The sequence below is a fragment of the Schistocerca cancellata genome, chromosome 1 (genome assembly GCF_023864275.1).
Source record: "Schistocerca cancellata isolate TAMUIC-IGC-003103 chromosome 1, iqSchCanc2.1, whole genome shotgun sequence".
NCBI lineage: Eukaryota > Metazoa > Arthropoda > Insecta > Orthoptera > Acrididae > Schistocerca > Schistocerca cancellata.
In genome coordinates this window covers 555,983,529-556,009,776 of record NC_064626.1, presented here as the reverse complement: position 1 = coordinate 556,009,776, position 26,248 = coordinate 555,983,529, and the positions used below count along the sequence as shown (strand labels likewise).

The following is a 26,248-nucleotide window of genomic DNA, read 5'->3' as shown; positions in this document are numbered from 1 at the left end:
ATTTACACATCCTAACAAGGATATTAGATGAATGTGTGTGTTGTAAAATATGTGGAGGGCCAGGAAGCGTATCATTAATTGTGCCAGTTGTAAATACACTCATTCATTTTGGAATTCTGATACGGTAAAGATAATTATTTTGAAGTAAATGTTAGATGGTTTTATGGGTTGAGAGCTATTGGCAAAGGACACACTTCAGTAGAAACAATGTGTGCCGTGACGAATATGCCACACCCACCTTGTAAGATCAACAAGTATGTGGAATTTACTGGAGCTGCTATGGAATCTGTCACATGTGAGACAATGGCGGGTCCTGAAAATGAAGCTGTTGAAATAAATGATCATATGACTGACATACCAGTAGCTTTTGATGGCACTTGGCAGAAGTGTGACTACAGTTCTATGAATTCTGTTGCTACAGTGACCAGTATGGGTACAGGAATGGTAAGAGATTACCAGATTTTAACCAAACATCAGGGAAGGAAGAAGGGCATAACCAAACATCAGGGAAGGAAGAAGGGCACATCTGTGACAGAAATTATGAAGGAAAAAGTAGTGGTATCAAGGCCTCTGCAGCTATTGAAATTTTTAGTCTATCTGTGAACGAAAGGGGAATGTGTTACACCAAGTTCTTAGGTGATGGAGACTCAAAAAACATAGAACAGTGAAGTAGCCACTCACGATCAGCCTTGTGGCGAGAAGATCACAAAACTGTAATGTGTTGGTCATGTCCAGAAGAGGATGGGCGCCAGGGTGAGGAAGATGAAACAAAGTTCGAGAGAAAAGAAACCTTCTGATGGGAAAAACCATAAAAGGCAGGCTGACAGACAAAATGACTGACGAACTACAGCAGTATTATGGGATGGCCATTAGAAATAATACTGATAATTTGTTGAAAATGAAGCAGGCAGTATGGGCTACCTTCTTCCACAGACTGTCAACTGATGGAAAACTAGTACACCACCTTTGCCCTCCTGGAGCCGATTCATCGTGCAATTACCGCAATGCCCATTTTATTTTATTTCATTTCATGTTCCATAGATCCTGGTAGCAAGTGAATTGTAAGGATATGGAACGTGTCAGATTCTACATAGTTCAAACGTAACTTGTATAAATAAAAGGAAAAGATACACTGAAAATAAAAATCAACTACACAACAGCACAATCAATTAACAGAAAATTGTGTTTCACATGTTAAGGATGGGTAATATATTTATGATATGGAATGTGTCAGATTGTACACAGTTGAAATATATCTTACATAAATAAAAGATACAATGTAAATAAGGTATCAGCTAAATAACAGCACATTCAGTAAACAGAACATTTTTGTTTCACATGTTAAGGATGTGTAATATATACAGGAGTCAAGATAAAATAAATGTTCCTACGGAAATACAGGAATACCAATAAATAATTGTCATATGCCTATGATAGCATTCAAAATAAAATTAAGTATACTAAGTTTACAACACTTACAAATTTAGTGATTATATACATTTTCTTTCACATATTCATCATCATCATCATCATCATCATCATCATCATCATCTAAGACTGATTATGCCTTTCAGCGTTCAGTCTGGAGCACAGCCCCCTTATAGGTTGGTTGTTTCGGGGAAGGAGACCAGACAGCGAGGTCATCGGTCTCATCGGATTAGGGAAGGACGGGGAAGGAAGTCGGCTGTGCCCTTTGAAAGGAACCATCCCGGCATTTGCCTGGAGCGATTTAGGGAAATCACGGAAAACCTAAATCAGGATGGCTGGACGCGGGATTGAACCGTCATCCTCCCGAATGCGAGTCCAGTGTCTAACCACTGCGCCACCTCGCTCGGTACAGCCCCCTTATAAAATTCCTCCATGATCCCCTATTCAGTGCTAACATTGGTGCCTCTTCTGATGTTAAATCTATTACTTCAAAATCATTCTCAACCGAATCCAGGTACCTTCTACTTGGTCTACCCCGACTCCTCCTACCCTCTACTGCTGAACCCATGAGTCTCTTGGGTAACCTTGCTTCTCCCATGCGTGTAACATGACCCCACCATCTAAGCCTGTTCTCCCTGACTGCTACATCTATAGAGTTCATTCCCAGTTTTTCTTTGATTTCCTTATTGTGGACACCCTCCTGCCATTGTTCCAATCTACTAGTACCTGCAATCATCCTAGCTACTTTCATATCTGTAACCTCAACCTTGTTGATAAGGTAACCTGAATCCACCCAGCTTTCGCTCCCATACAACAAATTTGGTCGAAAGATTGAACGGTGCACAGATAACTTAGTCTTGGTACTGACTTCCTTCTTGCAGAAGAGAGTAGATCGCAGCTGAGCGCTCACTGCATTAGCTTTGCTACACCTCGCTTCCAGTTCTTTCACTATGTTGCCATCCTGTGAGAATATGCATCCTAAGTACTTGAAACCGTCCACCTGTTCTAACTTTGTTCCTCCTATTTGGCACTCAATCCGTTTATATTTCTTTCCCACTGACATTACTTTCGTTTTGGAGATGCTAATTTTCATACCATAGTCCTTACATTTCTGATCCAGCTCTGAAACGTTACTTTGCAAACTTTCAATTGAATGTGCCATCACAACTAGGTCATCCGCATATGCAAGACTGCTTATTTTGTGTTCACATATCTTAATCTCACCCAGTCAGTCTATTGTTTTCAACATATGATCCATAAATAATATGAACAACAGTGGAGACAGGTTGCAGCCTTGTCTTACCCCTGAAACTACTCTGAACCATGAGCTCAATTTACCGTCAACTCTAACTGCTGCCTGACTATCCATGTAAAGACCTTTAATTGCTTGCAAAAGTTTGCCTCCTATTCCATAATCTCGTAGAACAGACAATAACTTCGTCCTAGGAACCCGGTCATATGCCTTTTCTAGATCTATAAAGCATAGATACAATTCCCTGTTCCACTCATAACACTTTTCCATTATTTGCCGTAAGCTAAAGATCTGGTCCTGACAACCTCTAAGAGGCCTAAACCCACACTGATTTTCATCCAATTGGTCCTCAACTAATACTCGCACTTTCCTTTCAACAATACCTGAGAAGATTTTACCCACAACGCTGATTAAAGAGATACCTCTGTAGTTGTTACAATCTTTTCTGTTTCCATGTTTAAAGATTGGTGTGATTACTGCTTTTGTCCAGTCTGATGGAACCTGTCCCAACTCCCAGGCCATTTCAATTATCCTGTGTAGCTATTTAAGACCTGACATTCCACTGTATTTGATGAGTTCCGACTTAATTTCATCCACCCCAGCTGCTTTATTGCACTGCAATCTACCGACCATTTTCTCCACTTCCTCAAATGTGATCCTATTTCCATCATCATTCCTGTCCCATTCTACCTTGAAATCTGAAACATTACTGATCGTATTTTCACCTACATTGAGCAACTCTTCAAAATATTCCCTCCATCTGCCCGAGGCACCCACAGGATTCACCAGCAGTTTTCCTGACCTGTCCAAAATACTTGTCATTTCCTTCTTACCTCCCTTTCGAAGACTGCTAATTACACTCCAGAATAGCTTCCCAGCAGCTTGACCCATAGTCTCCAACCTGTTTCCAAAGTCTTCCCAAGATTTCTTCTTGGATGCTGCAATTATCTGTTTGGCTTTGTTTCTTTCTTCAACATAACTTTCTCTGTCTACCTGAGTTCTAGTATGTAGCCATTTTTGATACACCTTCTTTTTCCTTTTACAGGCTGCCTTGACTGTGTCATTCCACCAAGCTGTTGGCTTCATCCTACTTTTACACACTGCTGTTCCAAGACATTCTTTAGCCACTTCTAGTACTGTGTCCCTGTACCTTGTCCATTCCTTTTCCAATGACTGTAATTGACTGCATTCAACTAACTGCTACCTTTCTGAGATCACTGTTATGTACTTGTGCCTGACTTCCTTATCCTGAAGTTTCTCCACTCTTATCCTCCTACATATGGACCTGACCTCCTGCACTTTCGGCCTCACAATCCCAATTTCACTGCAGATTAAATAATGATCAGTGTCATCAAAGAATCCCCTGAATACACGTGTGTCCCTCACAGCCTTCCTGAATTCCTGATCTGTTGTTATATAGTCAATGACAGATCTGGTTCCCCTGCCTTCCCAAGTATACCGGTGAATGTTCTTATGTTTAAAAAAGGAGTTTGTGGTTACTAAGCCCATACTGGCACAGAAATCCAAGAGTTGTTTCCCGTTCCTGTTAACCTCCATATCCTCTCCAAATTTACCCATAATCTTTTCATACCCTTCTGTTCAATTTCCAATCCTGGCATTAAAATCACCCATGAGCAGAACACTGTCCTTGTCCTTTACTCTAACAACTACATCACTGAGTGCGTCATAAAAACTATCCATCTTACCTTGAGCTGTCCTTTCACAATGCGAATATACATATTCATCAACTGTATAAAAAGATATCAGGTACTCCTTGAGAGTTAGTTTGAATGCTGGCAATCTTTTGTGAAGGCATTTGATGTGTGGTGGAAGAGCATTAAACAACTTAACGCTGGAGTAATAAGCTCCTTTTTGACCCATAGTGAGGCTTTTCAGTTCAATGTGCAGACTGTCATTGGTTTTTGTGTTACAGTCGTGAAATTGGCAGATATCTTTGTAGACAGAAGGGTTTTTACAGACAAAGGTCAACAAGGAAAAGATATATTGTGTGGAAGTGGCAAGTATCCCCATCTTTCGAAACAAGCACCTTCAAGATTGCCTGTGATGGATACCATAAGTGAAAATTTTCTTTGCGAGAGGTTGGTTCCCCCAGAATATAATAGCATATGACATTAATGAATGAAAATAGCAGAAGTACGAAGCCTTAATGGTTTCTACTTCAGCAACTGAAGCAATAACTCACATTTCCTCTGCAACCAATGTTTTATTATGTTTTTCCTCTCATTTGTTTTATTGCCACAGTATTATTTTGCAGAAGCGGGATACAGTAATATTCTTTGCTAGAGTATCAGTTTCTACCAGTCAAAATTACAAAAACTTAACTGATAACTAAAATAATGAAAAAATTTTTGGATTCCCCCCCCCCCAATTTCCTGGGGCGTATACAACCTGTATTTGATATGGGTCCCACACACTTGAGCAATATTCAAGAACCAGTCTCACTATTAGCAACAAATATTAATCATAGGCTCTGATTATGTGACAAAAGTGAGGAAGACTCCAATAGTGTATGCGAGTGTAGTGAGTTTTGGCTGGCAGGTCATTTCTTCTCTGTGACAAAGTATCATACTATGCACACTGAACAAGCTACTATGAAATGAGGAACAACCACAAGTTGTGAGAAATACTGTTGCTATACCACAAAATAACAGATAAGGCTCCACTAAATTTCCTCAAACAAACAAGCGTTGTTTAATTTATGCATTTATGCATGCCTATGGAGAAATTTACCCCACCAGAAAAATAACGTTAAAAATTACACATACATGCATAAAGTGAAATCAGGATGACAGCCTGTTGTTGAATGACATCAGTGTTGAATAAATTGTATGCTGAAGGAATACCTTAGCAGGATGATAACAGTAACAGCACATAGCTCACTCATAGATAACTTCATAAATTTTGTATTTTTGGGGACCCACAGCCTGCAGATGCCTAATAAACGTAAGTAGGCTGTAATGCAATGTTAATTTAATCATGTGATTAGCTAATTTCGACTAAGCGTCACTGTCTAGCACACTTGTAACACTTGCATTTGATGTCACTTGTGGAGATGTTACAAATGTGCTTGACACTGATGCTTAGTTGAAAGTAGCTAATCGACACTTCATAAATGTATGATATGTTTTTGAGTCAAACCACACAATATTCCACATGCATTAGTAATGAAGTACATTATTCTATTAAGAATGCTTATTCTCTAACGTAAAAACCAAATGCTTTGATGTGAAATGGAATTAAAAGACAGTATGTTTACACTTTAGAGAAATTTAGTTCTGAATAATGTAACAACTAAAAATAGGAAAAGGTCACAAAACAATGTTTCACAATGTGGAAAGGTATCAACAAAATTCTTTTACTAACCTGAGGCAGGGGTTTTTGATAAACTACAAGTGACATCACTATTGGGCAAGCTGTCTTCCAGTTGTAGAACTTTCCATTGAATCTCACAACTAAATTTGGGCTCTCAATAATCTTTGGATCTCTAACGATATCATCATATGCAATAATATTCTGTAGAAACGCATCCTCTGATGGTCCTTTTCTTCCATCTGATAGGCCACCACAAAGTGACAAGGATATTTCTCCATACGATCTGTAAATGAACAGTAAACATGATATCTTAGCAAAAAAATATTAAGCTCACTCTGCATAATCCGATGAACAGAAATTTAATTTAAATGTAAATCCATAGTTTTCATTAGCATTCTTGTTAGAATACATACTTTTTTTCAAAAACTGAGTGTTTCAATTCATCAAAATCACTATCCAAAGACTTTGGACCACAAACTGCTCCTTCAACACTGTTTGGAGACTGAGGTAAAGACGTTCCATTTCCTGACTCTGCATCATCTTCTCTCTGCCTCTCTTGTTGTTCTAAACAAAAAGAGGAAAGTTATTAGCTTAATTAGTATTTATAGTCCGCCACACAATAAAATGTTTATTGTATGAATAAAGTGGTAATAAACTCATCAGCAATTTTTTTTTATTCATTAATAAAGCCCAGCCACCATAAGCAGCATCAGCAACATATACCTTCTTGAAGATGTTGAGGAGCAGCAGTAGAGGGGCCCTGCCTGTAAGACGTGGGAAAATACAGGGCAGCCACCTCAGGGTCCAGTTCATCCATATTGAGATCAGACAAGTAGATTCCTTCAGACTCTGGGTTGTGGCGAATCCTTTTTGTCTTCTTCATAAAACTGAACATGCCACTCAGCATGGACCTCTGCGCTGCCTCTGCTGCTGCAAAGCCACATAACATTCGCCATGTTGCAATAGCTGCAAAGCTACATGCAATAACCATGCAACTGACACCCCCAGGCAAGACTACCCCAAGCATGCCCATTATAAATCCTATGGCACCAGAAAAATCACTTTAATTTATGCCTTACCAATTACTTCTACAATTTTTATTTGTTAGTAAACTTATTTTTAACCTGTTACCACAGCCTGCATAGCAATGAGAAGATGCAGTACCATCCACCAAGCAGCAGCTTACTTTGTAGAGAAAAGATGTGCATTAGACTTAAGAGTACAATTTTCTGTGCACTCTTTAAATATAGCCAAGAGAGTCCTAACATAAATTTTAATAGAATAGAGAAAATGCAAATATGACAATCTATGCCTGTTATACAAAAATTTTAAATGTGTATATTAGGTCACTTATAACCAAGGTTTAAATTATTTTGCTGGAGTATCATCTGTGTAAACACACTTCAATACAGTAAGTCAGTTTTCAGTTCACAGAGGAGCAGGAACAGTATTCCTTTCAAAAGTAGTTGCTAAAATTGTCACTACTAACAATAAGCTAAATGTCAGCCACACATGTGGAACTACATAAATTCTTTAGTACCTAAGGTTCTTGGCAAAATATCAACATCTATTAATTCAGTGTAAAATGTATCTTTGATAACAAAAACAATCTGACATACAGGTAACTGATGCTTTTAGATCCTGAATGGAAGTTATAGGGTTTTGTGTAATTTCTCACAAAGAAACATTCATCATTCTTCGAGATATATAGCAGGAGCAAATCTTCAACTGCCTTTGTTTTCAAGAAAATATATAAATAGCAACAAATTACAGAGGCCACATTGGGCATCTCTAAAAATAGAAAAATATCGGTGACATTGAATGAATTCAGTCACTTCAAACTAGTCTACAGCTCTCAGTGTAACACGACTGATGGACTGAAAAATCATGATATGACCACACAAAACCCCCACCATGGTTCACATCTGCAAGAAGGTACTGTGGTTGTATACTTTCTTCATTCTCCTTAATAAAACACACCCACCATTGGATAACTTGTCATAGTATAATCTTTAGACCGCATTCCAGGTTTCTATTGGTCAATTATCCAGATTTGAGTTTCTTGCAACATGGAAGCTGTTTCTTTACTTGTTCCCAATTTATAAAAGATTTGTTGATATTGTGTTATCTATTTCATATCGAGTTCAGCAATTCCTCACATAGCAGTGATCTTCTTATAACAACAAATAATAATCACCTTTAATGTTCTATGACTTTAAATACTTTCCCAACAGCACCATAAGCCTGTTCGTATGTGCAGCACCAGTGGTGGGCAGCGTACATGCTGTGTATGGTACGATGGCCCATTTAGGACAAGTTTCCAGCCTCAGCATAAGTTTTCAGCTGGACTCAGCAGCAGCTCTCTCCCCCGAAGATGGCAAAGAAATCGATTATCGAAATACTGAGTCATTGATTTTGTGATGTGGCACCAAAACCCAAGGAAACTACCATCTTCAATGTCCTCTTTGACCATTCATACAGTTTAATGCTTAATTCAGTAATTTTTTCTGTAAACTGTGTATTATGTCAGAACACTAGGTACATTAACATTAGAGACTGCATCAAGTAAGGAATTTATGTAAATACAGTAACATCCTAAGTATTCCTGCACAGAGGCATTTAAGCAGTCATTCTTCCCATACTCCACATGTGATCAGAAAGGGAAGAAAGCCCACTATGTGGTTCAATGGGAAGCACACTCTGTCTTACACTACAGTAGTTTGCAGAGTGCGGATAAAGATGTAGGTCTGTGAATAAGTGGTCATGGACAATTTTGGCCTTAGTGAAACTTATCAAGGTTCATCCTAACATTAAATCTACACAGTGGTCACAGACCACTGGCAGCTCGAACTTCGAGAGGTGTCACCATACAGCAACAAACTGAAGACAACATCACTATGTTGTAACACGAAACAGAAAGTCTTTGTTTACAGCACAGTTTCTGTATTATTTGCAGATAATATATGTGTGCAATTTGTTGTGATATACACCAGCTCAAAGGAAAGTTGTTCTAGATTTAATTAACTATATCAGAATTTTAAATGATTACATGAAACAGGAGACCAACCTTGTTGCTGTTTCTGGACATCCTCATCACTAGAAGATACCGGCTCCAGGTCGGGCTTCTCCTTAGTCATCACACGTGGGCTCTGTGTGGACAGAGATCTGGCTGGTGGGGAAGGCAGTTCTCCCCATCGCCATGACTGCTGCATTACTCCATGTTCATCTTGGCTGAGGCATCCTTCCGTACTAACACCCTTTGACTGTCTGTTGACCTCGTACTCTGTATCTGACTGCACTGGAGAGCTGGGACGTGAGTCCTGTGGGCTATATCACATCAAACTTTGAGTCACCATCTTAACTGTACTAATCACATGGGGAGAGTCAAGAAAATAATGGTAACACATAGTAACACACTTAATAAATAAATTAATGCGTAAATGCAAATGATGATGATTCATACGCTATAATTCAAGAGACAGATTTTATTTATCTTCAAGCAAGCTGATGCAGAGAAGGCTAACAATAAGTAAATTGTGCTTAACGAATGAACGAAACATTTAGAAAGTATGGCAAGATGTTAAACAGCTGAAGTAAAACATTAACTTGATAGTCAATGAAAAGTACGAAACACATCCACACCTTGAATTAAATGAAGGAAATTACCTCAATAATAATCTTACACTGAATACATCAATTGCAAAACTGAACAGGAAAGTTAATTTCACATTTTCTGCTGTGTTTCTGTACAACATTTGACTAACGAAACTGCAACTCCAAAATTCGTTCTATTTAATAGACAAACAATATCTTTGTATCTACATCCTCATACACAAATTTCAAAAACTGACTACTAACATATAAACAAAATTAAAGTACAACCTACAGTCTTTAGACGCACAGCTTTATTTCTTCAGATTGAAACATGTGAACAGTGAGCAGTATGGTGAGAAGTTGCTCTCATGGTGGAAGAGAAGTATTGAACTTAAACATCCCACTGACACTGAGGTAATTAGTTACTGAGCACTTGCTTTATTGGATAAGAGAAGGAAAAGAAATGAGCTACACCAGATTCATGACAATCACCACAGCTTTCTCCTGAAGTAATTTAGGAAAACCACAAAAACAAGTTTGGATGGTTGCCATTGAATTAAGGTCAGTTTCTGTCCATGGACATGAATGATAGCATCAAAAATTATGAGTAAATTGCTAGTACTGAACACAGTAACAGAAACAAGTGTGATCAATGTTTAGTTCATAGGCTGTACATGCCACAAAATCCTTCTATGTAGATAATAAACTCTACACTTCTGAGTAGTTTTAAAGGACATTGAATTTTCTGAGAAAACCAACTGAGATGAAGCATTTCAGTAAGAACACACGTTTTACATAGCACACATAAAAGTATGACTTAGCTTGGCAGGAGTGAGCGCAACAAATGTTAAAGGGCTCTGAGGTTAAGAACATTATAGATGAACTACACTGATTGCCAGAAATATCATGCTATTAAACAGGGTATGACTCTTTGTGAAGGAATCACCTTGACATCAGCAGAACTTGGTGAAGAAATCACTTCGCATTAACAAAAACATAAAATCACAAGTGATACTCAATTTGAAGACTGATCCCCCCAATCTCCAAGTTCAGCTCTGTTCCGATCATCAACACTTAGCAACAGCTCCACAATAGGTTAGTGGACAGAATGATGGTACTGTTCATCTGCAATGCAAGGTCAGCAGAGACTGAATATTAGTCATGTGAAAATGAAACCTGATTAGGATACTAATGAGATGATATACTGTCACCGATAAGCAAGGTCTTGAGAGACAGACACAACCTCAGCCTGAGAAAGAATGGAAGCCCATCCTCTCAGAGCAACCATCCAAGCATTCATCTTATGTGATTTATTAAGTCACAGAAAACCTACATGTGGATGGCAGAACAGGGATCTGAACTGTCATCCTCTTGAATAAGAGTTCAGTGTCTTGGCACACCACCAACTTGCTCAGTGTCAGACAAGAAAGAGAAAATTATAGTTGGTGAAGATATGAGCAGAAGGAAATGCATAAAACCAAACTGTGAAACACGACAGTAAAATATACTTATGGTGACCTGCTTGTGGTTTTTATAACAACTGTATATTTCCAAAAATCTTAACACAATTCAGCAAAAAGAATGGAAAATCTATTACAACCCAATCGTGCATATCACTGTTAAGAAGTATTGTGAATGTATGCAGTAACCAACACAATGAAAAGCTACAATTCTTTCTAATACCAAAACAAATTAAATTTTGAGTTTTATGGCTAGTTCAGGTGCTTAGCAATGAATCAACCTTATAATTAATAAAATATTCTACACTACTTTAAATGAAACAATCAGTCTGGCACTATAAATTATTATTTAATATATCCGGGAAAAATAAACTCAATCTCATAAAGTCAGGAAATGTGTACATTTATATCAATTACATGCGTACAAAAACTATAAAGCACTGCTTGAATTCAATCATGCAGAAATTATTTTTTCTGAAACATAACAAATATAAAATAGTGCTATACACTACTACTTCACAGAGCATAACAGTAAATTCAATTACATCTGTGAACATCTTTTAATGATTGACTGCCTGTCTTACAAAAACACCAATGGATCGATATTAACAAAAATACTAGTTCTAATGGCTCTACACCATTTCATGCATGCAACGTCCACAGGAGGATATATCACAGAATGTTGTAGACAATGTTTGAAATTAGAACAATTCATGCAGAAGGGATTTCACTGGGGTCCCAGACCCACCAAGTGCACCACTGATGAAAGGAATCATACAACAGTAACAAAAACTAGAACACAGATAAAATTAATGGTGTATTAATTCATAAGTGTTATTTACAAATGGCTCAGGACTGATGTTAAAACTTCGAAGGCTGTTTCTGAAAGAGCAGACGTAATTCGGCAGCTCGGAATTTCTCTTCTGTGAGGAAGTTAAGCAGAAGAAAACAATTATGTTCCATCAGCATTGGTATATGAGAATTCAGCAATTAGACAATAAAGCAGCAAAACACTTCTTAGAAAGTGACTAATTTTGTATAAATGATTCCATAGCACAAATAATAAGCGACAGCAGTGTGATCTGACACACATTCCACGTTACACAATTCACAAATGATGCAGGACAATTTATTGGTTCATCTCCTTTGGAAATACATAATTTTCTGGCTATTCTCCCATTCTGGAAGCCTGAAATCTATATCTGAAAAATGGCAATACTTCCAAAGAAATATTAACGAACAAGACACAAATTAAACTGTGACAAACTACAATATTCCGCAAAGCAGAGAGATTCCAGAGAACAAAGTTATATGAAGAAATCATTCACTACACAGAAAATCAACCTTGTCATAAGGTATATTGTTTCCAGTAAATAACATTTTTCTCCTAATACATTGTTTTCACTCCACTGCTGCTTCCACCTTTCCTATTTTAGGCTACTGAATAAAATTCCTGGACATCTGTAACATTTCATTTAACCTTTTTACTTGTTCTTGCATAAAAGTTTGGCAAACACATTGTGCCTGAGTGAGTCTTCCACATAAACCATATAGTTAAATAGTTACATGAAACAGTAGCACTTTTTCTCTGTTACACATTCCTGATATTTACTGGTGACATTTATTTTCACATTCACAGAAAGAGGTCAAAATGTGCAAGATATAACTTAATATATTTTGTACACATCACTTTTTATTACACACAAGGTCAGTATAAAACACTGTTCAGACCTGAGTAAAAGACATGTTTACTCTTTTTCCTAGAACACTCAAGTGTTTGAAGTGCCAGCATACATCCTGCAGAATAATGAGCACTTATCTCACTACAATTCAGTTGCCTTTTTTTAATGTTCCTTAGTAAGCATCAATATCTTATTATTTATTATAAATATCTAGAAAGCACCACAGATGTGAAATGTCTCAATCCTTCAGAACGCCTTTATTTTCTTTGCACCGCTTAAGAATTTCTAAATCAGAACAACAATTCCAGTTTTTTGAAATTTACTCTGAACAAGAAGTTCTATGGTTCATGTAATAAACTCTTAATGTGTTGCATTTGCTTTATGTTTCAATCTTTGGAGTAACTCCAACCAGATTAGTTACTTCAGGCTGTATTTACCACAATTTATATTTTTTCGTTTGGCATCTTTTATAGTTGTGTTATAATTCTGCAACTTCATTTCTGATATGTTGCAAGCACACCTTCGTAAATACTTTTTTTAAGGTAAAATGTCATTTTCATAAATTTCTTACAACCACCACGAGTTGTGGTTGCATATTATTCAGATGACGGTATGTACACAATTTGCTCTCTAAGGCTAGAAAAACCAATATATAATACAGGAATGCTGCAAATTTCACACCAATTCACTTTCTTTCTAATACTGTCTTTTCTAGAATTTAATATGTCCACAGTGAGGTTATTAGGCAGAAAACATTAACACACACAAAACACATAACCTGTTGGTATGTTTTACATCAAAGTGGAATGATACACAGCAAAAAGGAACCCCATAAATAAATTGGTTCAGTAGTGATTTCTATGTTGCTTTTGTTACGACTTCTACTACCATACAGTATCAATTTATTAACGCCTCTCTGCCCCACTCAAATGTTTCACATTTCCAGATAAAGTCTTTATAGAAAGGTATCACTAAGAATGATAATTCCACTGAATGTGGTAACACACACAGCTCATATTTTGTAGGAAGTACGAGACCCATATTTTCAAATATAAGAATACTTCCAAATGAAGCAACTAGGTCTAACGCATTCTTTTGGTTGGACTGATAGGATTCATTCTTTTTAGAACGATGTAATCCTCACAGGAACAATGCCAACAGATTATTGTGGTAAGATAGTAGTGAAAATTAAGTTTTACGTCACTTCTTACCTGCATCCTGGAGTCAATTCAGTGTCACTGAAGAAATGGAAGTCAGTCTCTGTGGAAGCATGCTGTATCCTTGAAAGCTCAGCCAAGTTACTGGCCGCTGCAACAAGTACACTATCAGGCTGTGCATCACACACAGAAGTATGCGGATCTGGACTGCTGACCGTAATTGTTGGCTTTAACTGGCTTTTACGACACGTGTCACACTCTGAACAGTACACTGTTGTCACATCACTGTCCACAATAACACCTCCAAGGTGGCTGCATGTGACAGGTGGTTCAGCCTGAAATACAAGACTTCATCAACATGCAATCCATACGCCAAGAAACAATGAAATCAATGCCTTCATATTTTGTACATTGGGACCATGATGATATTGAATGCATCAATATAAGAAACGATTCCAGATGCAATTAAAAAATATGGCTTCATATTGGTCATCTTAAAATTTGCAATTGACTGCCTCCTATTACAGGATTATGCCACAGTACTGAAAAATTTGTATGCAGGGATCACCAATCTATATTTAAAACATCCCTGTTGTGAAGCTTATTATTCTTATGAGCATACTGCTGAAAATTCTAGTAACTATGTAGGCTACCTCATTCCTTTCTGTTCCAAAAGTATGAATTATGGAAATGGAAGTGCAGATATTTCCTTCTACTGTTGTATTTGTGGATATCTTTAACCGTTAACTGAAAATGGATTGACGTTAAATTTCATCAGCACATAACGCTATTGTAATGCTTTGGTTAGCATTCGGAACTTCTTAAATATACTAGCAAGAGGTATGTATGTATGTTCAACCTACGTATAATTTTAATTACTTTTGTGGTATTTTATCTTTGTCTAAATGTAAAGTCATACCAGAATATCATTTCTTAGGACTTCAGTGACAAAGTACGCAAAATATGTTAAGTTACTGATTCGTACATCACCAAAGTTGGCAATTATTTTTATGAGTACCATCATCTGCAGAAAATTTACTGACCTGTTCATCGTGGCACGACTGTTCTGCAACATCGTCTTGGTCCTTCGCGTCCCGGCCCTCTGACAGTTCGGAATGATCTGTTTGACTGCTTGAGCCACCTCCTCCATTAGTCTTCTTCTGACCAGCCTTTTTCTTCAATGACTTCCTACGCTTCTTCCTCCTATTGTTTGAATTTACAGGTTTCAAACTGTCCTCGGATGGTGCGGAATTCTCTTTATGCGAATCCTTCCTTCCTGATAAGCTCTGAGAGGCAACACTGTCATGCTGAGCGCCAGTGTGTCTACTTTCATCTAGCTCAAAATCTCCATCCACCGAAATCGGCCTAAACTCTCCTTGAACAATGCTAATTTTACGGACCTTTTCGGCTGAATCACTACTTTCATTCAGAGTTTCTGCACAAAAAGTCTTTGGCTGAATTAGTGAAGCACTATCAGGTAACTGAGACTCAGTAACTTCTTTGCCCGTGGCACTTTCGAAAGACCTTGTGTTGTCTTTTTGATCATCATCTGGGTGACCAGATACATCGTCCATTACAAACGTAGTTTCATCATGTATACTGTCACTGCTGTGATGTACGTCGGTATCGGCTTCTGCTGCTGTCTCTTCCTCGTGAAGCTCCCGACTTGCAAAATGTGGTGGGAAAAAATCTTGAGGTATCGGAGAGCAGGCTAAATGTGGAGGTATGTATTCATCCGATCCATTACCACTTGGAACTTCTTCAACAAAAAACGCCTCACCACTCTCTCCCAATTTCATATGAATATCTTGCGGCTCTCCATTTATTTCAATGTCCACCTACGAAAGTAGATATACTGATTAATCATCAAAAATCATTAGCACAAGCGCGTACGTTGAAACATCTTAAGAGTTACTGATAGTCAAACATTTTTCGCTATAAACTAAATGATAATTCACATTTCAAAATACAACGAGCACACCAAATTCACAGAAAATCCATCTTGCACCAAGCGTGTCATTGTTCTGCCACAGGAAAGAACAGCTACAAGAACAGCTGATATCTGTCATTTCAAAATGCGTACTATTAGCGGTAAAATGTAATTACTATTGTTACGTACGAGTTATTGTATATGACAATACGTACCACTTTTTCCCTGCTACGCAAAACCCCCAGTTTTCCGAAGCGAACATGAAATGGTGAACACGTAAAATTGCCATCGGGTTGTTCAACAACGACCACGTCAATTGCACCTGTTAGCGTTGCTGCGTTGATTTCATTGTAGAAGTCCCTGAAGTTGCTTATGAATTTTCCAATTGCATGCATGCTGTACATCACAACGTTTTCTTGTCGTCCTACTTCAGAATGCTTCTTGCAGCTTTTTATGCTCTCATTTCTAGAACCTGAAAATGTCGAAAGTAAATTTTGTAGCTTCAATACATAATTACAGGGAGCTCCAAAATTAAGTGCTCCCGTTACTGATCATGATATTGTCCGACATTAGAAATAAAAAAAGCGTGTAAATATAATTTAACTGCCATAACTCAAACTGACATTTGCATTTAACTTTCTTCCCGAATAGAGAATCAAAATACAGACAGCTTAATCAAGAACACTTACCGTTTCAGAAGACTGTCTATTCTCCAGAAGTTATTGTTCCCGATAATAGAGCATATGCTCAGGTCTTTGTTTCACAATGGCAGTCTTTAAATTCCCGTGCGTTGTGTCAACGGGATTCTTGTATCACAGAGGACGCAAGTATATCTTCACAATAAAAAGCTGAATCTGTCAACTCTTCTGTGAGCACCTACCTACACCGCCACCTCTCACTCGACTCTCTGCCGCCAAACACAGCTGATCACTGAGCGACGAGCCGCGTCACTAGCTGCGGTGCTGCCGCCTAGCGGCACTTCCGACAAGCGAGTTTGCGATTACAGCGCCTTGCTGAAACCTGTAACAAAAAATAAAGTCCTGCTTCTTAGAAAAAGATGAATGTGCATGTCGACGACGTACATTTATGGTCGAAGATGGAGAGCAATTCAAACAAATTAGAGATTGAAAAAGACCGTTTAAACGAATTACTTATCGACAGTGATGCATTTTGTGTCACAGGAACTGTGTATGAAACAATAGACACACTTTACTGTCAACTGTTCTACGATGTTTACAGAATACATAAAACAGAGACACGTTCAATAATAGCAGCAGCAATTTTATTTACGCCGCTATTTTCTTATGTCTGCCCTGAAATCAGTAATTTGCAGCAAGATTTTGGGCATAAAGATGGATTATTCCAGCCGCTTAGAGAACTGAAGAAATCTTTTCTATACATATCATTACCAGCGTAAGGAGTACATGTAAACTGTATAATCCGCGAACGAGTTATCTGCCAGTCCACACAAGGCTGCATGTTGTACTGCCTGTGTTATCCTGTTGATCGCTGGCAGTCTGTTTCTTCCTTGAGAACATAACAGTTGGGACCGCGAATGTAAAGTACAGTCACTCTTGGTGCCGATGTTTCCCTCCTTTGAGCACTGCAATGTCAATTTGTTCGACGGAAAATAAAAAAAAATCAATGTGAAATATGCCCTTCACTTCATGGAATGTAGACAATGGCCAAACAGATTTTACGATGCGCTGAAACGAACTCATCTATTCAGAGAATTCGGTTTCTTTTTTTTTAAATATTCTCTATTAAGTGAGACCTGAACGCACGGCGAAACAGCCCCATGCCAACACTGCACAATTACGCAGGCTCTTTTTGCCTTTACTCACATCCAAGTGGAAGACCCTTCTACGAGTGCGCAGTTCTGTATTATACTTAAATTTCGCAATAATAATAATAATAATAATAATAATAAAGGCGACACTCGAGGCATAACTGCATGCATGACTGTGATTTCCACCTGTCACTCGAAACGGTCGCATTTGGGAACTGTATGTGGATTTGATTTCGTCGGCTTAGGTAATAATGCTCTTAATAAACTTTCATTCCTTATTCCTAGACCGTATGTCCTATATTCTAACAAATGATAGTATAAAACAATCACAGGTCTAACGGGCCCATACATGAACGACCGATCGCAGCGATCCGTCGCTAGCAATAACACTCGCCTCGAAACCACCACACAGGAGCGATTTGCCAAACAATTTTAACCAATATTACGGGCCAAGACACAGAAGAATTATAGACTTTAGCTGCCAGTGAGTATTAATTTAAATCACTGGAGAAAGTTGGAAATTTATATCGGGTGGGATTCGAACCCGGTACTCCCGCTTACTAGACAGATGCGTTGACGACTATGCATTTTTTTATTTTTTAATATTTTTATTTCAGTCTGTTCGTTGCGGACGTCCCATGGTACCCCTCCTAGATCGTCGATGAGCCAGTCACTCAGTCTTTTCTATTATTATTACAGAGGGCAGTTTACCCTTTGACCGAACACGCTGAGTTACCGCTCCGGCGGCCATTGGATCACAGTGGTCATCGCAATTGCACGAACTTCCTTAGTCGATTTCCCCTCGGACACAGTTCTCAGCTTATCCACACACTACTGATGTAGTGCCGCTTGCCCATTATCCTCATTACTCGTGGCTTTTCGCAGACTCTCAGGAGAGTTCGAACTTGGTGTGTATCTGCACTTACGGGATCATAGGCCGTCCTCGTCTTATGTGGTGTTCGACACCATATGCATAGTATTATGAACGCCACTGTGTACAGAAGTGCTGCTATGGGAAACGAACTGCTGAGTTTAGCAGCAGCGACGGTTGACCTCCGTATCCCCAAGAAATCCCACAAAAAATAAATTTGTAAAAACAGCAATTGTAATTTATTAAATTTGTTCTGAAAAGGTTTGCTTGGGAACTGCAGGATACTTCACCGACTGTATTAAATTCTTCACTGACGCCAAGGGGACTGTGTACGCCTTCTCGGTGGGTTAATACAAATCGTTTTTCTTTTTTGAATAAAATAAAATTGGATGTTTGACCACACCATTTTAAAACACTAAAGCATCTAAATTACCGACGTTTCGACTGACTTGCTACTGTTGTCTTCAGGGCATTTACCACTTTAGTACTGGCGGGAAGTTAGTGTTTTAAAATGACGCGGCCTAACAGCAAAATTATTTTAGTCAAAATGACGCTGGCCTTGGAAGCTTACGAACTCGTTTTTCATTTATTAGTCGTTAATAACTTTTTCGTTCATTAGTTTTATAATTTAACTGCAAGTATTTGCACAATTTGTTCTGGAAACTCTTTATGTTTTGTAGATATGGGGCAACAGCAGAACTACTGACTGCCAGAACTTCGGTTATGAATTGTAGGAGGGAGAGTCAGGTTATATGAAATAGTAAGGGACTTTAATATACCTGTATAACAGAATTGTCCTGAAGATTTAAATTTGTATGTCCATTTTGTTTAGAAATTAAATGTTCAAATGTGTGTGAATTCCTAAGGGACCAAAATGCTGAGGTCATCGGTCCCTAGACTTACACACTACTTAAACTAACTTATGCTAAGAACAACACACACTCCCATGCCCGAGGGAGGACTCGAGCCTCTGGCTGGAGGGGCCACGCACTCCGTGCATGGCGCCTCAAATCGCACGGCCACTCCGTTCGGCTTAGAAATTAAAATCCACAATAATGTGTGTAATGGTAGTTGTTTCACAAAGAAATCGAAATCTTCAGATGGATCCCAATGTATCGTGACAATTACCACAAACTTCCCATCAATTCAACTGCTACAGCACAAGCTTCAAAACACCAATTACTTCAGAATCGGAGGGTGTAGTTTGTATTACTTCCTAATACAAATGGCAATTCCAACCTCAGCTTCACTTCTCAGAGTGCTTCGTGGTTCCTGAATAACTATAAATTCTAAGGTAACATTCTTACTCAACGTGGTCAAAGTGAAACTAAACAAAACTACACAACCACGCCTAATAATTAGACAAACGAATCTCAGCCGAGCGGCCACATTGCCTCACATCTCGTACAATTCATCAGATTGCCTGGAATTTCCATGCGATCAGAGAGCGATCGCTGCAATTTTACGCGCGAACCACTGAGCGATCATGTGGCCATGCGACGGTTTCGCTGTGTGTTGTGTCCTTAATACAATCATGTTTTCACTTAAAAGATATTCCGTAATGGAAAACACACTGCCATGATTATAATGTGGTCTGAGGAGGGTCTGCTTCTTTTTCTTACACCCACGCTCATTTTACTCCATATTTCGACTTGCCACGAAACGTGAGATCTCTGCGAACAAAACAAAACACGCGGATAAAGACAGGAAGAGGAAACAAACCTGTTCAATCGAGAGCACTACAAGAATGTCTGTCCAGAAAACTTGGTCGATCATTATTTTGAACAACGGGTGCACAGTTTTTAACAGATTATCACCAACAAAGGATAGACAGTTGAATGTAACATTTTGGGCGAAGCAAAAGCTTTATTGCAGCAGTAGCAACAAACCGGAAATGCCTTGTGTATGATGGGACAATTTTCATACTGGAGACTTACCGCTGGTTCTACCAGAGGAAATGTATTGCAGAACATTTCAACACCGGCCTTCCAGTCCACATTTGTTACAGTAGCCGATCATACTTTAAAAATGGAAGGAGGAGACCGGCATTCAGCAATCACGTATTTTTGCGAGACTTCGAGTAAGCCTGTATTAATCTAAGAAAACAGTTACTTCGAACACGAACTGAAATTGTTAGGGTTCTGTAGAAAGAGAGATTGGTTAGAATATTATACGGAAGTTTTGTCAATTTTATTAAATTGGTGTGTAACTTCGTAGCGTTTTAGTTTCGCAAGTTGGTATTCGGATTGCCATGGTTTTATTCGGCGCTAGAAAAAGAAATGCCAGATGGAGAAATCGGAACATATCCAACATATTCTTCTGTTTGAGTTCAATAGAGGGCTGACAGCAGCGGAGGCAGCCAGAAACATTGGACAGAGCACGGCAAGAAAATAGTTTTCTCGTTTTAAGGAGTATCACTAAGGCATCAATGACTCTCCACAAACAGGAAGACCTTCGGGGTTTGATGAAGATCGTTTAAACGCACGAATTCACAATGATCCACGTCATTATATTCTAGAACTGGCAAATGTGATGAAGTGTGATCGTTCCAACATCGTGCAATATTTCCACGCAATAGGGAAGGTTAAAAAATCGGGTGTATGGGTACCGCATGCTCTAAGCCAAAATCACGAAAGTCACAGCGGATGATCATATGAGCATCTCTGCTTGCTTGTCATCGATTGGCTCGTAAACAACACCGATCATTCCTATCCTGTTTCGTTAGTGGTGACGATATGTGATGTGTTTGTGCTAGCGCAAGGAAAAGAAAGGAATGGTTAAGCCCAAACAAAGTAGCAACTCTCCGTACAAAGACCTCCGCGCATACATAAAAGATAATGTTATGCACCTGGTGGAACAGCAACGGAGTGGCGTGCTACGAATTGCTCCCCGAGGTATGACCACCACTGCTGACATATTGTCAACAACTGAGATTTCTTGCAGACACCATCCAAGGGGAGACCATATTCCGTGGCCTGCGAGGTCACCTGACCTGAATCCCCTTGATTATTTCCTATGGGAATATCTAAAGTCATCTATGTATGAGACCCCAGTGCTTACGTAGATGGAATTAGTTGCCAGAATTGTAGCTGCCTGTGATGTGATTCGAAACACACCATGGATATTTGTCAGGGTGCATCAGAATCTTGTTCGCCGATATCATGCTTTCATTGCGGTTGATGGCCGTTAGTTTCAGCACATTTTGTAAGATACAGTACAAATAGTACATTCATTACGCCAATGAAGGTATCTGCAGTTAACTGTAACGAATGTAAATGAAGTACACAGTACTGTGATTTTACTCCTATTACCTCCTTAAGCTGGCTTCTTCAACCCCAGGTTCCCCACCTCAAATTGTTCAGAGGAGCATCCTCTACGTCCTGTTAAATTTTTGTACGCACTTGCGGAAACACCCTGCGTACAGGAGGAGGACTGGAAAGTCATTCAGGACCCACCTTATTTACCCTTTCTTGCGTCCTCATATTTTTACCTTTTCCGCTCTCTATTGAACAACCATCAAGGAACTTCCTTTCCGGATGAAAATGCGTTCCGAATATGGTTCGACGAATTCTTCGCCTCAAGACCACGTGATTTCTACAGTCGCGGAATAGAAAAGTTATCCTAGCGTTGATAGACTGTTGTAAATAGTGAAGAAGAATATATGAGTATTATTGAGGCTAAAGTCTCCGTTATGTGTATCTGTTGGGCTAAAGTCTCCATTATGTGTATCTGTTGTGTTTATTAAATTTATGGAAAAACGCTGCGAACCTATGCACCGACCAAATGGGATGGATGAACATGGTTTGATGGTTGCTCGGATGAGTGGTAAGGACCTGTGTTCTAACCTAGATTCGTTACAAAAAAATTTCATACGTTTCATCCGTGGTAAATCTAACGATATTTTGCTGAAAAGGCCAGTCGCTCGCCTTAAACTACCGAGTCCACCAAGAACTGGATATATGAATCAATTCACAGAGTTCGTAGTTTGGATGTAGATAGGGGAATACCTGTTCCAAATTGTAGTAAACCACTGCACTGTTCATCTCAGTCTTCACAGTGACAACTTTGCGAGGGAGGGAGTAATTTTCAGTTGTAATTTTTATTGCATTTCATTTTAATTACAAATCAATGCATACTACCATAAACCCCATCCGAACAGTCCTCGGAAGGTCCAACGCTACCCACCGACCGCCGTGTCATCCTCATAATAGGCATCACTGGATGCCGAAGTGGAGGGGCATGTGCTCATCACGCCGCTCTCCCGGCCGTTTTCATCTTTCGCGACCGGAACCGCTACTTCTCCATCAAGTAGCTCCCAATCGGCCTCACAAGGGATGAGTGCACCCCGCTTGCCACAGCGTTCGGTAGACCCGGATGGTGACCCATTGAGGTGCTAGCTAAGCCCGACAGCATGTAACTTCCATGATCAGGTGGGAACCGGTGTTATTACCGTTGCAAGGCCGTTGGCGATGAATACTACACAACAAGAATTAAACCAGAACTTCTTGTTCTGCAGATGATGTCTCCGCAGTATCAGATAACCAAGACGAGAACCAAGATACAATCATACTGTAATCCGAATAGTTTTTGGACTAATTATTAACTTCTGAAATATTGATAAATTTCTTGTATAAATATTAGCAGTAATATAACTAGATTTCTGATTAATGTCGAAGATTGCATTGTCGAAAAGAGTTGTGATTTCCTATAAACTCATAAATACTCTTCAGGATGTATCACAAATAACGTGTAAAGTAAAAAAAGTAAAAATAAATGCTGTGTAGCTTTGTTGGAGGCATCAGCCCATCATCAATATTAAGAATTTGTTTAGGAAAACAACGAAAATGGAAGAGCGGGGATTTGAACGCCGATCTTCTCGAAAGCGAGACACGTATCTTAACCATTGTGTCACCTCACTTTCTAAAATATCGCCACTCACCTAAGGACTTCACAGTCCTTACACTGTATCAGGAAACCGAGCGGTCTATGGCGCTGCAGTCATGGACTGTGCGGCTGATCCCGGCGGAGGTTCGACTTCTTCCTCGGGCATGGGTGTGTGTGTTTGTCCTTAGGATAATTTAGGTTAAGTAGTGTGTAAGCTTAGGGACTGATGACCTTAGCAGTTAAGTCCCATAAGATTTCACGCACTTTTTTTTTTGGTATCAAAATCATCGATAATGTCAAAGACACTGCAGGACGAGAATCAAAAGGAAAATTTGAGGATGAAATCTTTAAGACTAACTTGGTGCCGGTACAACGTCACATCCCAAGGACATTTTCTACACCGGTAGAAATTAGTAATGTTGTAGACAGGGAACTGGTAAACCAGTGAGAGTAGATTTTCAAGTACTGTGGCTTAACGTCAACTGCACCGTGAGAAACGTGGGGATGGGAAGTACTGACTCTAGTACTGGAGTGGAATTCTATAGACTTGTGTTTCGAAGACGTGTTGGTGGTTGTTGGCTTCGTTATAATCGACAGAGTCTAAGTGAAGTTGAAGTTTCAAGGCGTCAATCTTAACAATTGCATTTCCCAGCGTTGACATAAATGACATTAGTTTATTCGTGTAGCGAATTTAAAGACGCAGACCGCAGCAATGCAAGCCAACGCGCAATACATTGTCCATACATGGATTATCTACATAGGGTCCAGAAAAAAAGCAACCTAGCAGTGTTTGTGGAGCCACAGATGCGCCTAACCACGTTCTCTGCTGGAGTGTCCAGGTAACATGCTTTTGGTGACCAAAGGGAGACCGCAGCTTGAGGACAATCCTGTCATATGAATACCCACCTAATATAGTAACCGGCCACCACTAGAGCGTTAAGCGGAAGCAGTTGATTAACGAGTATATCTGAGCCCCATCTAGTCTGGCTGTGTAGGAGGCGCCGAGAGAGTCTGAGGTCGGTCGAGGGATGTGTTCATTTGGCTGATGCAGCGGATGCACAGTGCTGGACTGCAGTGCGCTACGAACATACTGTTCCGCAGGAGATGAAAAAGCGGAGACGAGCATTTGACGAAAGTCAGCAAACTAACTTGCTCACTATATTTCAATATTGTCTACATGTAAGAGGAGGATCAAGAACTTTTATCCCTGTATGTAAACGTGTATTATTTTGACAACGGCGTAATGCCGCAACGCATAAGGAAGAGATAAAATAAATATTGTATGTTCAAGAAGAAAGTCTCATTACAAGGTTATTTATAAGTCACTACTATTTTAATTGTGCTAATGTTTTTCTTAATGTAATTCTTGAGAGCCATATTTTTCTTGCTGTGGACAAAAACACGTATTTCCCAGTTCTTGCTGTCTTCCGCTCACAGGCATCCGCAAGAGGGAGAAAGGGGGAGGGGCAAATGGGGGCTAGGATATTAGAATACAATGAGTTTTTGGTGTCAACAATATTATTTAGTTATTGTGGCATATGTCTCGAAACTAACCAATCCATTTATACCGAAAATGGCAATTTCAGAGTCTGCCTCCCTTCCCTAACGGATAAATTTCTTCTACGCCTGTTCAGTGGTTCCCAGTGCTCAGCACATCATTCTATCTCACGTAAGAAGACAGGAAGCTAACACTTGGTTATTGGTAATAATACAGACGAATCACTATCGTCCCGTATGCGATATCATTCAGCATGGTTCTAGAATGCGATTGAAATCTCGTCAACTAGTCTGGATAACCGCCACGAGACTGTTAACACTTTCATCCCTATGGTTGGCTAGATCTCAGAGTGGCCATATTCATATTAGCAAGGTTTCTTGTGAGACTAAAACCCAACTATCAAATACCCGGCCTTCAATCTTCTTCTAGTCACTCGTCGAATCGAATAAAATGTGGGACAGGGATGACAGCTGTTACTCTCTATAAATGGGGATGTCGAAGCCGTCCAAGACGTGGCTGCAACGAGGTGGTGCCGACGGTGTCACATAGCGGTGACGTTGAGGATTGCCCGTTCCACGCTTTCGCAGGTCCCAAATTTCAAGGACAGACTGCAAAAGGGTAACTTTCAGCCAACCACTGGTACTGTACATGGTCCATACATGGGTTTTCTACATAGAATCCAGAAAAAAAGAGCAACCTAGCAGTGTTTGCGGAGCCACAGGTACGCCTAACCACGTCCTACTGGGGTCACAGACATGAACTACTGCATGCGCAGGGCAAAAATGTGTGGCGCGTTGTGGAGGAGGAGAATGGCTCGATACCATGATAGGAATGGAGAGAAAAAATTTTTGTAGACATCACTTGTCTTCTTATCTGAAACCGGGTTGCCTACGGATAGAAAGCCAGGTCTGAAAGGGAGATTGGTTCTTCAGTAGCTCGCCTATCATACAGCTCTTGAAACGGAAAATACTCCAGAAAAACCATGAGATTCTCGACCCTCCTGAAACTATTGTAAAAAGGAACTTGCACATACAATACTATAGCCACTGAAATTAATTGTAATTACTCAGAAAACTGTCACTGTACTTGTCGCCACCTCCATAAATTTTTGAATGAGAAACGTATTACTGTCACAATTTTTTCTATAATTTTATGTAGAGGGTAGTTTCAATGGGTAGTTCTGACGGATAAATTGGCATTAGTTAACTTATAGCTAGTTGTCAGAAGAAACAAGTGTAGAGGAACGCACACATCCGACAGTGTCGTCAACCAGCAGGTAACTAAGTATGTAAGTCATTAGGATATGCAGGGCTACACTTACAATGTATCGACCATTAGGCTGAATCTGTTGTGCCATCCTTACCTGGGGA

The 26,248-nt window shown here is 39.4% G+C and overlaps 1 protein-coding gene across 6 annotated transcripts in view; it reads right to left on the bottom strand.

Moving 5' to 3' along the window:
* LOC126180702 (phosphatidate phosphatase LPIN2) overlaps positions 1-26,248 on the bottom strand; it is a 305,215-nt gene that overhangs the window by 23,331 nt on the left and 255,636 nt on the right. For 2 of the 6 annotated variants that reach the window (XR_007536691.1, XM_049924713.1), the window contains exons 4-12: positions 16,526-16,856; positions 16,052-16,308; positions 14,950-15,744; positions 13,961-14,241; positions 11,910-11,990; positions 9,081-9,340; positions 6,737-6,943; positions 6,427-6,577; positions 6,065-6,296 (exon numbers count right to left, since the gene is read on the bottom strand). Coding sequence is in view for 5 of the 6 variants with exons in the window: in XM_049924713.1 (XP_049780670.1) it covers positions 6,065-6,296; positions 6,427-6,577; positions 6,737-6,943; positions 9,081-9,340; positions 11,910-11,990; positions 13,961-14,241; positions 14,950-15,744; positions 16,052-16,240 (2,196 nt within the window). In the remaining variant the exon portion in view is untranslated. The remainder of the gene's footprint in view (positions 1-6,064; positions 6,297-6,426; positions 6,578-6,736; positions 6,944-9,080; positions 9,341-11,909; positions 11,991-13,960; positions 14,242-14,949; positions 15,745-16,051; positions 16,309-16,525; positions 16,857-26,248) is intronic. The other 4 variants (XM_049924715.1, XM_049924714.1, XM_049924717.1 and 1 more) reach the window with 4 other exon arrangements.